This window comes from Vigna radiata, chromosome 3, assembly GCF_000741045.1.
Source record: "Vigna radiata var. radiata cultivar VC1973A chromosome 3, Vradiata_ver6, whole genome shotgun sequence".
Lineage (NCBI taxonomy): Eukaryota > Viridiplantae > Streptophyta > Magnoliopsida > Fabales > Fabaceae > Vigna > Vigna radiata.
In genome coordinates this window covers 9,990,664-10,005,344 of record NC_028353.1, presented here as the reverse complement: position 1 = coordinate 10,005,344, position 14,681 = coordinate 9,990,664, and the positions used below count along the sequence as shown (strand labels likewise).

The 14,681-nt window shown below is 33.7% G+C and overlaps 3 protein-coding genes across 3 annotated transcripts; 1 reads left to right on the top strand and 2 right to left on the bottom strand.

The window, feature by feature from the left end:
• Positions 1–340: 340 nt before the first annotated feature.
• On the bottom strand, positions 341–4,300 carry LOC106757974 (mannose-1-phosphate guanylyltransferase 1). The gene is made up of 5 exons (XM_014640844.2): positions 4,085–4,300; positions 2,400–2,761; positions 1,680–1,742; positions 1,347–1,586; positions 341–1,263 (listed from the first exon to the last, which is right to left on the bottom strand). Exons 2-5 carry the CDS (start codon positions 2,508–2,510, stop codon positions 592–594), a joined length of 1,086 nt encoding a protein of 361 aa, XP_014496330.1. The 5' UTR covers positions 2,511–2,761; positions 4,085–4,300; the 3' UTR covers positions 341–591.
• A 3,905-nt stretch (positions 4,301–8,205) lies between these two features.
• Positions 8,206–9,169, top strand: LOC106757010 (mavicyanin-like). The gene is made up of 2 exons (XM_014639596.2): positions 8,206–8,470; positions 8,640–9,169. The coding sequence occupies exons 1-2, from the start codon at positions 8,305–8,307 to the stop codon at positions 8,948–8,950; spliced, it is 477 nt and encodes a 158-aa protein (XP_014495082.1). The 5' UTR covers positions 8,206–8,304; the 3' UTR covers positions 8,951–9,169.
• Positions 9,170–9,532: 363 nt separating this feature from the next.
• On the bottom strand, positions 9,533–12,919 carry LOC106757203 (wall-associated receptor kinase-like 20). Its single transcript, XM_014639823.2, has 3 exons — positions 12,090–12,919; positions 11,944–12,006; positions 9,533–10,794 (listed from the first exon to the last, which is right to left on the bottom strand). Exons 1-3 carry the CDS (start codon positions 12,865–12,867, stop codon positions 9,737–9,739), a joined length of 1,899 nt encoding a protein of 632 aa, XP_014495309.1. The 5' UTR covers positions 12,868–12,919; the 3' UTR covers positions 9,533–9,736.
• Positions 12,920–14,681: the final 1,762 nt, after the last annotated feature.

Below are 14,681 nucleotides of genomic sequence, written 5' to 3'. Positions count from 1 at the left end.
TTAAAATCACTAAGGTGTACAATAATTTTATAATTATAAATTTTGTACGGTGAATCGTCATACCTATTATTTATAAATCAATAATATTAATGTTAAATATTATTACACATTGCGGATAGGCATTTTGTTATATATATATATATATATATATATATATATATATATATATATATATATATATATATATTGCCCTGAAAACATACGTTTTATTTGTTAGCAGAACACATAATATATATGTTAATGCCCCTAGGACTACGAAAAAGTCTACTAGTCTCTCCGTTTCATGACTTAGGCCCAACTTTATCTCAAATAATTAATAAGAAATCTTGGAAAAGAGAGATAAAAGAGTAACACCTCAGATTACATAAACTAGGACCAACTTTATACCCTTTACAAAGACATTCCTTACAACATTGTAAATTATGGGATCACTCGTTATAAACACGAAACTGACTTGTACAATATGTAGCATAGAGAAAAACGGATTGGGATGCGGATAAAGAAAAAAATAAATAAAACGAATGAAAACACATTTCGGAAACAAGAACTTAAAACTTCCTAATCGCACACTATGAATTTAAGACAGCAACATCACATGACTATCTCTGGCTTCACAATGTTTGACTTGATCTCCTTGTGAGGTAAAACCACACCACCATTGCTGTAAACTTCATCACAAACATGGACATCTTCTCCAAGGATGGTCATATTCTCCACACGGGCCCATTGCCCTACGGTGGAATGCCATCCAATGATACTGCTGGATATGCAAGAGTGCTTTTTAATCCGAACTCCTCGCATTACTGTGCAGCGTGAAAGCCTGACACCTGACTCAACGACACAGCCAGGACCGATTGCAACATCAGGTCCAATGAGACATCCCTCACCAATCTCAGCAGTTTCGTGTACAATGACATTTCCCACAATATGTGGACCACTGGCCAGTTTAGAAGGAGAGTTTTTCCTCAGTGAGTCCAGGTAAAGTGTCAGACCAGAAATATAGTCCCTTGGTTGTCCAATGTCCATCCAAAATCCTGGCAGGACCATTGCATATAGCTTTTTCGCTGCTGCGATATTTGGAAACACCTCTTTCTCGATAGAAGTAGGTCTCAGTTCAATTCGATCCAAAACCGAGGGGTTCAATAGGTAGATTCCAGCATTGATTTTGTTACCAACAAACAACTTTGGTTTCTCTACAAATTTCTCAACCTGTCCAGTAGTCTCGTCCATTACAACCACACCATATTTTGACGGCTCATCAACCTAAAAATAAGATCTGAAAGCTCAAATCTGGACCACATATGTATATAATCAGAACTGTATATAAACCGTCTAGTCACAGTTACCTTTGTCACCATTATGGAAGCCTCTCCTCCATGGGCTTTGTGGAATGCAATCATTTCTTTAAGTGGATACTCACTGATAACATCACTGTTGAGAACAAAAAATGGCTCTCCAGAGTCATCTATCAGTTTATCCCTCGCAAGAGCCAAGGGGCCAGCAGTACCCAGTGGTTCAGTTTCTTGAGAACAAGTGATTTTGATGCCAAGTTTTGCCTCAAATTCCTTCAAGAAATTCAACATAACCTGCAGGTGGAAGTTTTTCCAACGCCAAATAAAGCTTTATTTACCTTAATCTCATTAAGAAAACAGAATGGCGAGGAGATATGAAATCCTTACCTCTGGTTGGTAATTGATGGCTAGCACCACTTCATTGACTCCAATGGCCTTGAGAGCCTCTATCTGCAAAACAAGTACAATTAGAAGATTAATTTGTAGGGTAGTATACTAAGTGTATTAAGAGATATATACGAAAAGGATAGACACACATACACATCCGTAGTCAGGTATGCACCAGTGCATACACAGTGATAAGATGGTAAAGAGAACAAACACAAAGAGAAAAGACAATAAAGATTAATGAAATTCAAAATACCCACACTTGCAAGAAGGAGAAAACAATTTTATTCACTTCTTGAGTAAAGGTGGAAGAAGATACAATCAACAAAAAGTGTAGACAGCCACACTATCTACTGAAAAACAGATTATTGATGTGGGGAACAGCTACTGAGAGCAATCAAAACTTTTAAATTTTGAGTCTATGTACGTTGATACTCTAAATTGATAAATAAAAAATCAATTATTTTTTTCTAGTTTTAATAGCAAGATTCAGATTTGAATAACAAACAGGTTTTTTTCTTATTATACGGGTATTACAAAACTAAGAAAGAAACATAGTATTGACAATTCAGCTAGATTCATGGTGATTTATTGGATAAAATAATGTGGTATGAACAATTCATTAGTGTAAGAGTCAATGGATCAAATGATAAGGCCTATCCCTAATTTACTCATGAATGGTCCATACTTGTTCAAGAAAAAGACTTCAAAATGCTTTACCTGATGCAGAATCATGGGCTTGTTAGCAAAATCAACAAGAGGCTTGGGAACACTGAGTGTCAATGGCCTCAACCTCGTTCCAAAACCTCCAACCAAAATCAGTGCCTTCATTGTGATATGATGCCCTTTGTTTTTCCAGCAAATTATAAATTTAGAAGCAGATCAAAAGTGAATAACAGAGAACACAAACCCAGATGTGTAAAACTATTTTCACTCTGCTCTATTATAAATCTGCGTGCCAGGAAGGAACTTGCACGGAACTCTTCACGGACGCTTGTAAAATTTAAACAGCTGGCAAAGAATTTGCACTTGAGATGACAGGTGATCAAAGGACGTGAGACGAATGCAGCTAAAGATGGTAACTGAAATGACAAAAGAAAAACAAAAGAAAAAACAGTTTGTCAGAAAACGCTTAAGACATAAAACCCTGAAAACTTTACACTCGTCCAAATTTCAAAAGAAGCAAAAGCAAGATCAAATTATGTGTGTCATTACATCATAAATATAGAAAGGAAAGTAAAATGAAGCATAAGGTGTAGCCCGATATGAAACCCAGCTATACAATGCTACTAGCTTTCAGTGAAGGAAAAAATACAGTTCAATCTAGTCAAGGTTTATCTATAAACTGTGCTATCTGTCAGAATTGCAGTACACGGCAAACATTTGCATTTTGCTGATAATTTCAGGGTGAGTCTGCCTCCCTATTTCAAATTAAGAAGATTCTTGCATAACTTTCAATGATAAAAGTATCTCCACTCAAGAAGCCCTCAATGTAAGTTTGGCTACTGAAGAAAGATTCATGTAAAACAGTGATATATAATTGATTCCCAACTATTAACTTTTGTTACATTGCTTGATCTGTTAAGAATTGAGCTAGAGAAAAAAATGCATAAAATGGTGTGTATAATATTGAGAATACTTTCATACGAGGAGTTAATCTTTATATATATAAATGGTTGATATTGGATTTAGGGAGAATCAAATTTGACGTGTTGTCAAAATTAGTTCAATGGATAGCGTTAGAGATTTGAGTTTACTGACATTACTGACGAGAAAAGGCCCCCTTCTTTATACTATTTTCAGGAATGGATTTCTCAAAAAGAGCACATTTTGGAGAGAATGCAAGGTAGTTATTTATCTAGCTGAATCTTTTTTGTTGGTCTTTATCTTGTAGAATCTAGCTTCTACAAATAAGCATGCATCATAAGAATGTTCTAGATCTATTGAACCCAAGCCTAATGAGACTAGCCCGATTTTGCATTGCATATACTATGTCATGCAAGGTATCAAAAATTTCAGCAGTATTTGTATTGTTAATATTTTGTTATACAATACTTCACAAAAGCTTAAGTTGAAGCAAAGCAGGAAAGGCACGAAAAGAGAATTCAAATTACCGAATATTTAACAACAGCACCAGATCTGATACTACACAATTGTTTTCATCAATTTCAACACATGATGAGACTAAAGTACAATGCAATCACACAAACACCGCGTGATGAAAGAAGAAAACGGAGTAAACACGAATTTTTTTTAAAAAAAAGGAACCATCAATTCGGAATCAGAACAAACGCAAATTACATTGCCACATAAAACATTCACCTCACCTCCATTCATGCAGAAAGCAAACAGTAACAAATATATAAATAAAATAAAGATCAAAAGACGAAGAGAACAGAATTGACCTGAGGAAAAATTGAGATCCGTCTGGGGGCGAATCAGAAACCCCCAAACTCGAACGAGTCAACCAGGCGAGTCAGAGTGGGTCTCGAAGAACAACCCAACGGTTCAGTACGTGAGCTGTTACAATGGCGTTGGTCACCGCTCGTCATCGTCTTTGTTTATATACGCGCCAACCTTACACACTGCTATAACCACGCACGCTTTTTTTGTTTCTTTTCTCGTTATTATAATTAATTAATAGATTAATAATTAATTGGACATCTTTTCAGTCTCTCAAGGAACCTTAGGCCTTGTTTGGTGAAAGCGTCGGTGGCTTCGGCTTTCGCGGTTTTCCATATTTCATTTTCTTCCTTAACTCTTGATTACTCTATTCACAATTATGGTATTGTGATTGATGACATTAATCAATATATGGAAAGATACTAGGAAATTAAGAAGTCACTATCATGCATTTAACTTTATTTTAATATCTTTTAAATTTAAAATATGTATCTTATATAAATTTCCTGTCTTCCTAAAATACACCTTTTTTATTTTTTTTTTGAATAGTTGGATAATACCTATAAAACAAAAATAATGTATTTTTGAAGAATAGAAAACATTTTAAAAAATTTAGAAAAATATAAATATATTTTATCTTTTTTAACCATAATGGTTAGTTCATTTGCCAATCCAGCATTTTCCTAAAGTATAATGTTTACCTTTTTTGTTTAGATAAATGCAATTGCCATTTTATTCCAAATTGTTTTCCACTTTAATTTGGCAATTCTACGTAACACAAAAACCATTTCTTTTAATCAATAATTCAGAACAACCACTTTACGTGTTTCTATTGTAATAGTTAATTTCACTATATATAATAATACCTTTCTCGTTCAAGTTTTCAACAGAGTTAATGATTTTATATTTGAACGCTTTTTTAGAATTTTCATGAAAAAAATATAATATAATATATATATATATATATATATATATATATATATATATATATATATATATATATATATATATATATATATAAATAAAACCTTTATTAAACATTTTGAAATAATTGAACAAAAGCCTTCGGTTTTGCTTCAACTGAAAGATCCTAAAAGGTGGCAAGCATTCTTACAAATCTGGTCAAAGCAGAAGCTAGCTTTAATAAACAAACATTCACTGAACCATTTAGAAATTTCTAGAGTTTAATAAATATTATTTTTTATCATTAAAAAATAAACTTGCTTGAAAAAAAATCATATAAAAATTAATGCTATTGTAATTTTTAGTGTTAATTATATAAAAAAAATTAATATAAAAAGTCTTTATATATATATATATATATATATATATATATATATATATATATATATATATATATATATATAGATAATATAAAAAGTCTTTATAGTTATCACTGGAGCTGGATTTGTTTGTTTAGACTATTTCCATTGTAATAATGGTTCGTGAAAATAAAAAGAAATGGTGATCAGCTAAGCAAGTTTCTTTTGTGTTTTCTTTAAATTGCAGTCAAAGTCATCAGAGTGTAATAAACAAAACTACGCGTTGACTTTTTTTTTTTTTCCTTTTGCAGAATAGCAAGCAAGTCACAGAATTTGTAGAAATATATAATATCACTTAAATAATAATTAAGAAATGTATAATATCACTTAAATAATAATTAAGAAAAATATAGGGTCTTGGAATTCAATCTCTGTATATATATAGTTTCCATGGCTGATGTGCTTTTTTAAACATGTTTTAATGGAACAGTTATTTTTAGTTTTGTTAGAAGTGATAGGTCTTCTAACTAGAATTAGAAGTTTGTAGCAAAAGAAAAAGTCTGTGGAACGTCATAATATCTCATGATTAATCTTGGAGTTGGAGGAAACTGTTCAATGAAATTCTGAAATTGTAACATCAAACCCCTCGTAATCTCATAATAATGTACGACTGCTACCAAATAAAAACAAATTATGCGTAAGTATTATATATATTGTTATTTAATTAAATTAATATATATTACTTATATAAGGATAATAATGGATGAAATAAGTGGGAATTACATTTTGTTTCTTACACCATATTTGTGGATAAATGAGGAAGGGAAGTAAGATTTTATCTCTAATGAGGTGATTCGAAAGGATGGAGAATATAATTACTAAATAGTTTTTTTTTTTAAATTACAACAACTAATAATAATAATAACAAAAATAAAAATAAGAACAGTAATGATAAGTGTGAAAATAAGTTATTTTTACACTTATAAATGATCTCAATTTTATAATTATTCATGTTATTACTCAGTGAAAAGTTGTAATAGGAAGTAGATTATTTCGTAAATTATTGTTCAGGAAAAGTTGTATAAATTGGAAGTTGTCAACCAATTCCCGCATAGTGGAAGCAAAAATTCGCAGAGCCAACAGAAGAAATTCGCACAGCGCACCAGTATTTGTGTTGGAAATCCCACATCGACTAGAGATAAGGCCAAATTATAATATATAAGTGAGGTGCAAACCTCACCTTACAAGCCGGTTTTGTGGGGTTGAGTTAGGCTTAAACACCACTTCTAACATGGTATCAGAGTCATGGTTAAAGCCTATCCTAGCGAGTTCTAAGTGGGCATTTCTCTCTCTATTCCACCCGTTGCCGGGTCAGGAAAACCTTCAAGACATCAAGGCTGTAAAGAGTAGTAAATTTCCTGTGCAATATATGTCTCTGTTCTTGTTTTAGATTATACGGAAGTATAATTCTTTTTAAAGGTTCTTTTGTACTGGGAAGTATTTGTAGAACCAGTAAGAAAAGAAACTAAAAGGAACGATGCTAGGAATAGCTTCTGTACTTTTGGTCATTCTAAACATCTGATTTTAATGCAAAATCATCTGTTGAATTAATTAAGGAATTAATAATTTAATAGATAATTTTAGAACTTGCTTTAAGGAATTAAATCAAGATACGCTTATGTGAATGCTTAAACAGAGAACGTATTTTATCCAGGATGTTACTGTAATGTTAGTCAAAGACCAATTACTGGTACACCAACTGTGTTTCTTGTATTGTTTTATGTATTTTGATGTCTAATTGAGTTATAAAAGAACAAATTGTCATGTGTTGCACAAGTCCCTTGGGAGAACCATACTTTACTTATTCATTGTATTACTTGTAACGATTTGGTATACTTGCCAATAAGTTATCAAGTAACAATAATTTAATGATATTAATAATGAAATATAAAGTATTTAAAAATAATATTAATTGAGAAAATAATACAACATCTTAATAGAATACTAATAAAAATCATAATGAAATAATAATTCATTAATAATAGTGTTATTTTTTTATAATTCAATATTTAATTAAAATCATTTTCACCAATCAAATTTATTTTAAATTTATGTAATCTTATCACATAGATTTGTTTTAATCCACATTTTGTTTTAACCAATCACATTTATTGTTTTAATCTTATCCACATTTTGTTTTAATCATTGGACTGCTTATTTTGTTTTACTTCATGCATTTACACTTGTAATAACCCCACACCCCTATGTATTGTTGGATCTGTCCTTTTATTTACTCGTTGCACCTCAATGTTCACTGCACACACCATACATATAATGCTCACCATTCATTTACTCTCTGCACGACTGATTTACTTCATTCACCATTCCTTACATGTTGCTCCTCCATGATTAGTATTCTACTTTCACCCATAATACGTATAAAAGCTCTGTGTTTCTTTTTTAATATGATAAATAGATATTTTTTTAATAAAAAAAAGGGTTTGAATGAACACATAATTATTAGTTATATTGGAAAATATGAAAGGAAGGATGATAAAGGGGATTGTAGCAAGTATTTTTATCGATGATCATCATTATGTTAGAAGCTAACTGGTCAAATGAACCTTACACCACAGTGCTGTCAAAATCTTCGAACATTGATTAGATGAATCCCTTTTATCGGTTATTTCTACACAGTATAGGATATTTTTTACTTACTCTATTGCTATATTCTCCTTTAACACACACGACACTTTGCAGATCAAGTTTATTCTGTTTTCGGCATGCCGTCCTGAGCCGTCTATGTCTGCAGTGTCCAACATAGAATCGCAGTATTGGAACTATCTTCTTCCGAGCTCTATATATATCACTTCTAACCTGCACACTTCCACAGGACATAAGCAACATCGACATTTATTAACAAAACACTCATATATAAAGGAGAAGTTGAGTTGCCAACTATGGCTCTTTCACCACTCACCATACTTGTGGTCATTGCCACCATCTTCCCCCCATCCATTGCTTTGGCCAAGGATATTGTAGTTGGGGATGATCATGGATGGACAGTAGGCTTTGATTACTCTGCTTGGGCTGCTGATAAGACCTTCTTTGTTGGGGACGTACTTGGTATGTTCAACTCATCAAATTATTTTATATTTTCATCCGATCATTAATTCTAATACACCATAATATCATTGATATTTGTAATGATTACTTAAGAATCATTTCAGTTATTTTATATTCGAATACAACCAAGTGCTTCATATCAATGCTGTATTTATTTTATAATTTGTAGTATTCAAGTATGCTGTTGGAGAACACAATGTGTTCAAAGTGAATGGAACTGCATTCCAGAGCTGCACGGTTCCTCCACCAAGTGAAGCATTGACTACTGGAAGTGACCGTATTGTATTGGCAATTCCTGGGAGAAAATGGTACATATGTGGTGTTGGAGGTCACTGCAGTGCTGGCCAAAAGCTTGTTATCACAGTTCAACCCCAAACACTACCCCCAACCCTACCACCTGCCCCTGCACCTTCACCTTCTGAGCATGAACCTGGTTTTGGTGGATGGCTGTCTAAGAAGATATTAACCATATTTCATTAAATTTACTGTTGCTTTAACCTATGTTTAGAGAGTGTGACATTGTTTTTCATAAGCTTTTGAGGGAGTGGTATTAGTCCTCAGAATAAATTATTGTTTCTATTTTGAAGTTCAAAATGGAAGTTTGTGAATGTGCTCGCTAGCTCAATCCAGCTACCATTCAAATAAAATTGCAAATTTGCTTTCCATTCCATTCTTCTCTAATATTCCTACATCTTGACATTACTCTTGTAATTTTCATCATAGTTGTATCCATGCTCACTGTCACTAGGATTTTATCAACTTACTTTCTTTTTACTGATTGAATTTCTGTGCAAGAAAGGAAGCTAAAGAGAGGCAAACTCTCATTATTCTCGCTTATAAGAGAAAGGTGTAAGGCAACGAGGTTCTTGGAAAATGTTCACAAGACGTAACGTACAAGTGCTTGTCTTGTCAATTCAATAATTACTAGCTAACTGAAGCTATTAGGCTAATAAACTTGGATTATTTCTCAGACATTGGTAATGGCTTGTGTTGAAACCTATAAAATCACTCCAATTTCAAAACCTTGAATATTTTATGCTTCAGTTTAGCAGGACGAGGATTTGAAACAGCTTTTGCAATTGTTTTACATCAGAACTTTTCATTCGGCAAAGGTAATAATAAATTTACATAGATATGATACATTTGCAAAACAAGATCCTGAATCCTAGAACTCAAAATTTAGTATAGCGACAACAAACAGCGATAAGTTTCCAAATCAAAAAACATAAGACAACTCGACAACATCATTAACATCAAAATAAACTACTACACTACCTTTGCTGAGGCAATACTGATGACATACTCAATCTCCTCTGCTACCTCTTTCATTGAAGGTCGGTTCTGTCTCTTTTCCTCCAAGCAGCCCAATGCCAGAAATGCCACTGCCTTCATAGTCTCTAGCTCTATAGTGGTGGCTACATTCTTCAACACTGGATCAATGACATCCATCAACTGTTCCTCCTCCATCATTCTATGAACATAAATTGCCAAGTTCACATCATCGGGTGCCCTGTTAAAATCTATTGCTTTCTGAGCTGTCAAAAGCTCAAGAAGCACCACTCCAAAACTGTAAACATCACTCTTCTCAGTCAATTGGAAGTTTCTATAATACTCAGGATCAAGGTACCCAAGGGTCCCCTGAGCACAAGTGGAGATATGACTCATATCTGTCTGGGCCAACCTAGACAACCCAAAATCTGAAACCTTGGCATTCAGATTGATATCTAGCAGAATGTTGCTAGACTTGACATCTCTGTGGTAGATCGGAGGCACGGCCATGAAGTGAAGGTAAGCAAGACCCTCAGCAGTCTGACGTGCAATTTCAAGGCGATGAGTCCAACTAAGCAAACCACGGCCCTTAGGAATTTGACCTTGCAAGTGGTCAAGAACGGTACCATTTTCTATGAACTCATAAACCAAAATAGGTTGCTCCAGTTCCACGCAGCAACCAAGTAGACCGACAAGGTTTCGGTGGTTAACTTGGCATAATATGCGAACCTCATTAAGGACTTGATCGGTGCCTTTAGGGTTGCCAAGCTTGGCACACTTGACAGCCACAGCAGTACCATCTTGAAGAAAGCCCTTGTAAACTTCACCATAGCCCCCGACACCAAGTAGTCGGTCATTGGAGAAGTCATTTGTGGCTTTCTTTATCTCTTTGCCACTGAAAAGTTTAGCGGCTCTTCCCCCATTACTGGCATTCAGAATTCCTTCACGCTCTTTGGCTAGCCGGGCTTGTGCTTCTTTGATGCGCTTGTGGCGTTTGTAGAATAGAAAGGCAATGATGGCAAGGATGATTGCTGCTCCAGCCCCACATACTGAACCTGCACATTGTTACCATCAAATTGTAAATAAATAGTGCATCATACGAAAGAGACCACAAGAACCATTGTTCAGAATCGCCTTCAAGTTTTCACCCATCAAGGATATTGAGAACATATTTTTCTGTTACTCAATGGATGAAATATACCAGCAATTTATCAGCACTAAATTCACACAAAAATGTACCGGTACACGTTTAGTTCTTTACATGCTAATTAAAATTTTATCTCTTCTATCAACTCACAATGCTTGGGTAGGTTGATTCTTTGACCTGTATTTAACTTCCAACTGTTATCTATGCAATTTATATTAGTCAGACCTTCATTATTGACAAAGACTCAATTCACATGCCGTCATTAATGCACTTTTTCAACAATTTCGTTGTATATGAATTATAGGTTCACCTATCATGTAGTGCACGACCAATTATCCACACGAAACATCCCTGACTTTTTTTAACAAATCCGTGTTACAACTAGTCCTGACTATGAAAAAGAGATGTCAAAACAAAATCACCTCTAACAAATAGCAAACCAAGAAAGCTTATTATTATTAAACAATACCATATTCATACATAAAATTTAGTTAGAATCCTCTCACAATTGATTTTTCAATTGTCATCCAAATATATATTATTATAGACTTTAAAAATTTTACATTTTTTCCTAAAAAAAATATCCAGAAGTTACATTAATGATACATGTCTTGATGTTAATTAACAAGGTTATACATTATCTTCTAATCACAATAGGATAAATTTTTAAAATTTACCAAAAAACAAATTATCTTAAATTATATTAAAGACGACTTCCGATAATTGATAATATATCTTCTTTTATACTGACGACATCCGGTTGTGTTTTGTTCGGTTTTCCGTTTGGCCTCTTTTAAATGACATTTTCTCTGTAAACTCACTGCGATATGTTTAGTTTTTCTTCAAATTACGCTTACAAGCTCATATTTGATAATGAAAATAATACCGTCGTTTTAATCCAAACTCGACTAGTAATTCATCAGCCATACATCAATAAACTTTAATCTAAACATGCATTATGTCTATTAAACTGGTTTATATTCTAAAAATCATGCTAATCTTTTTGTAAAATAAGAAAGAGAGATTAAAAAGGAAAACAAAAAGGCGAAACCAATACCTGCGATTATGACCTTTTTATTAGTTGAATCCCCACAACCATCTGGGTTCTGGCATGTAATTTCTGCATAAAAAGTCAACCCAGAATTCCAAACTTAGTCAACGCAAGAAGAAATAGGAGAAGGGGTATAATCCTGTACAACTCACTTTTAGCGCACACCCCTTGGATGGGATCCCACACGAGTCCGTCGTGACAGAAGCACCTTTTGATCCCGCTCGTAGAGGAGGCGTCGGGCCCACAAGTCGACGTGGCAGAGTCGCAATCCTCCTGGGACCCACAAACGGTTTCTTTGGGCGAGAGCCACTGAATCTCCAAACCTGGTTCGGGCCAGCGGCTCACAGGTTGAGCCGTGTTGAGGTTAACGAAGCTGGAGTAGGCGCTGCAACCAGAGTCTCTTACGCGAATCATATAGGAGTTGCTGGAGCCGCCGGTGCGATAGGTGCAGCAGAGGCCGCTCTGGCAGGCGGAAGCGGAGGCGGTGGCATTGATGTAGGCGTTGCAGGCGCTGGCTGCGGAGCAGTTGAGGGGGGACTGGAGGAGCATGAAGGTACAGTTGAGGTAGACGATGGTGTTGGAACTGGTGATGTTGAAGGGGAGGGTGCTGTTGAGCTGGATCCCCTGGTGCACCTTATCGGTGGAGACGCACGTGTTCTGCACGAGCGCAGCGGGCCGTATCACAAGGCGCTGCGATTTCGCGTCGATGGACTCGATCGGGTACGAGTTGTTCAGCGTGTCGAAGATGAGTGTGCCGGAGCTGCACCGAATTTTGTACAGCGGATCGCCGCATGTGGAGGTGGTGCTGAGGGGAAACGGCACCGTGGTGTTGCCGCACGCGGGACACGGTGTGGCGGGGGACACGTGCGGGGCGCATGATAGCATAAGCAGCATAATTGCCAAAAAGAAGGGTCTGGTGGTGAACTCCATTGGTGGCAGAAGCTGGCAGTTGAAACTGCCGCTTCTTCCTTGTTAAATACTGTCATGTTAACTCATAAAACTTTCTTAAATATATATTCTATTTAATATAATTTATTTAGTATTTCAATTCAACATCATTGGAAACCCCTTTTCACTAGTTAGAACTTTGGATTGAATTTGGAAAAATAATGATAAGGTGAATAAAAAAGTTTCTAATTTTAAGTTCAACACTATTTAAGAAACTTACATATGGAATTATAGAACTCATTCTAGAGAAAATTTTATGTTATGAATTTCAATTTAGGTTCGAGAATCATGAACCGAACGACACGACTACAAAATAATTCTGAACAACAGTAAGTTTTTTGAATTTGGGATGAAGAAAGAAGAATAGGTGAATAAGAACTATAAAAGAAAGAATCACTCTTTCTGAAAAAATGTCAATATATAAAAATGAGAAAAACCTTCATTATAACCACGAGTTTTTGAATCACTCATAGAATTAATAGAATCACTTTCACTAAAATAAAATAAATAAACTCTAATTTTATAAATATAAATCAACTTTTTTTTATTGGTAAAAATGGTTAAGGTTATATAAAAGTTTTAGCCATAAAAATTTCACTTAACCGGTCTTACTACAACTTAATGAACAATTGTAACTGAAATTGTTGTAATTAAAAGTTGCTAAAAACAATAAAACTTAACCTACCACTTACAAAACTAATTAAATTACTATAACCAACTTATTAAAAGAAAATTGGTTTCCGGTTTTAAATCAATAGGTGTTACTCATTTCTTGAGTTGAAATTATTATAATTAAGTTGTATTAAAAACCATGTAACCTCATTTTTCTTCTATGGAGTTGGATTTATATCATATAATCATTTTTGAGGAATATTTGTCCTCAATCTTAAAGTTTTATTTTTCAATTAGTTTTAATAAAAGTTTATTACATATTTGTAAAGGCTTTTACTTTTCCATAATTTCAAACTAATTCTCCTTCTCAAAAAATCAAATACAACTTGAATACATTTAGATTTTTTCCTTTCCAATAGTTATAATATGTGGAGTAGCTCTCTTGTTAATACTTCCTTACATTCATATATAATAACAAATTACTTCATACATTATGTTTCGTTATTCTCAAAATCGTTTTTCATCAAGTGATTAGATAAATATTAAAACATTAGGAATAAACTCTATTTTCAATAATTGAAGTTAGTGTATTTCATTCACATGTGCATCCTTTTATTCTTATAAAATAATATCACAAACAATAGATAAAACATTATTAACAAATAAATTTTCCATGCTTTATTTATCTAATTCTTTTTCTTTATTTTCTCTTCACTCTTTATTGTTTCTTTTTCTATTCTTTATTTTTTTTATTCAGTCTATATTGGTGTCATAAAAATTAACAATAACTTTAAGTGAAGTATTCCAATATATGTATTTTACTTATTTTAAAATTATTTAAGATTGAATTTTAAAATATCAATTCTGAAATACTTTGATATTTTAGAATTACAGGCATTTAGTAGAACCAAACAAACAAATCCAATTCTCGATACAACAATATAGATCATTGTACACTGATTGATTACTTTATGCATTCAGTAGTTAATGACGAGGAAACTAGTTTCTTAATATTTAAAATGTATATTTATATCAGTCCTTAAGGCTGGGTTCACTTGAGGGTGATCGGAGGTGATTGGGGGAGAGTGATTGAGTGAATTTGAGGATAATATTTTTTGTTGTTTATTTGAGTGAATTTGGAGGTAAACGAAAGTGGATTTTGAAGTAAATTTTTTTAATCTGTC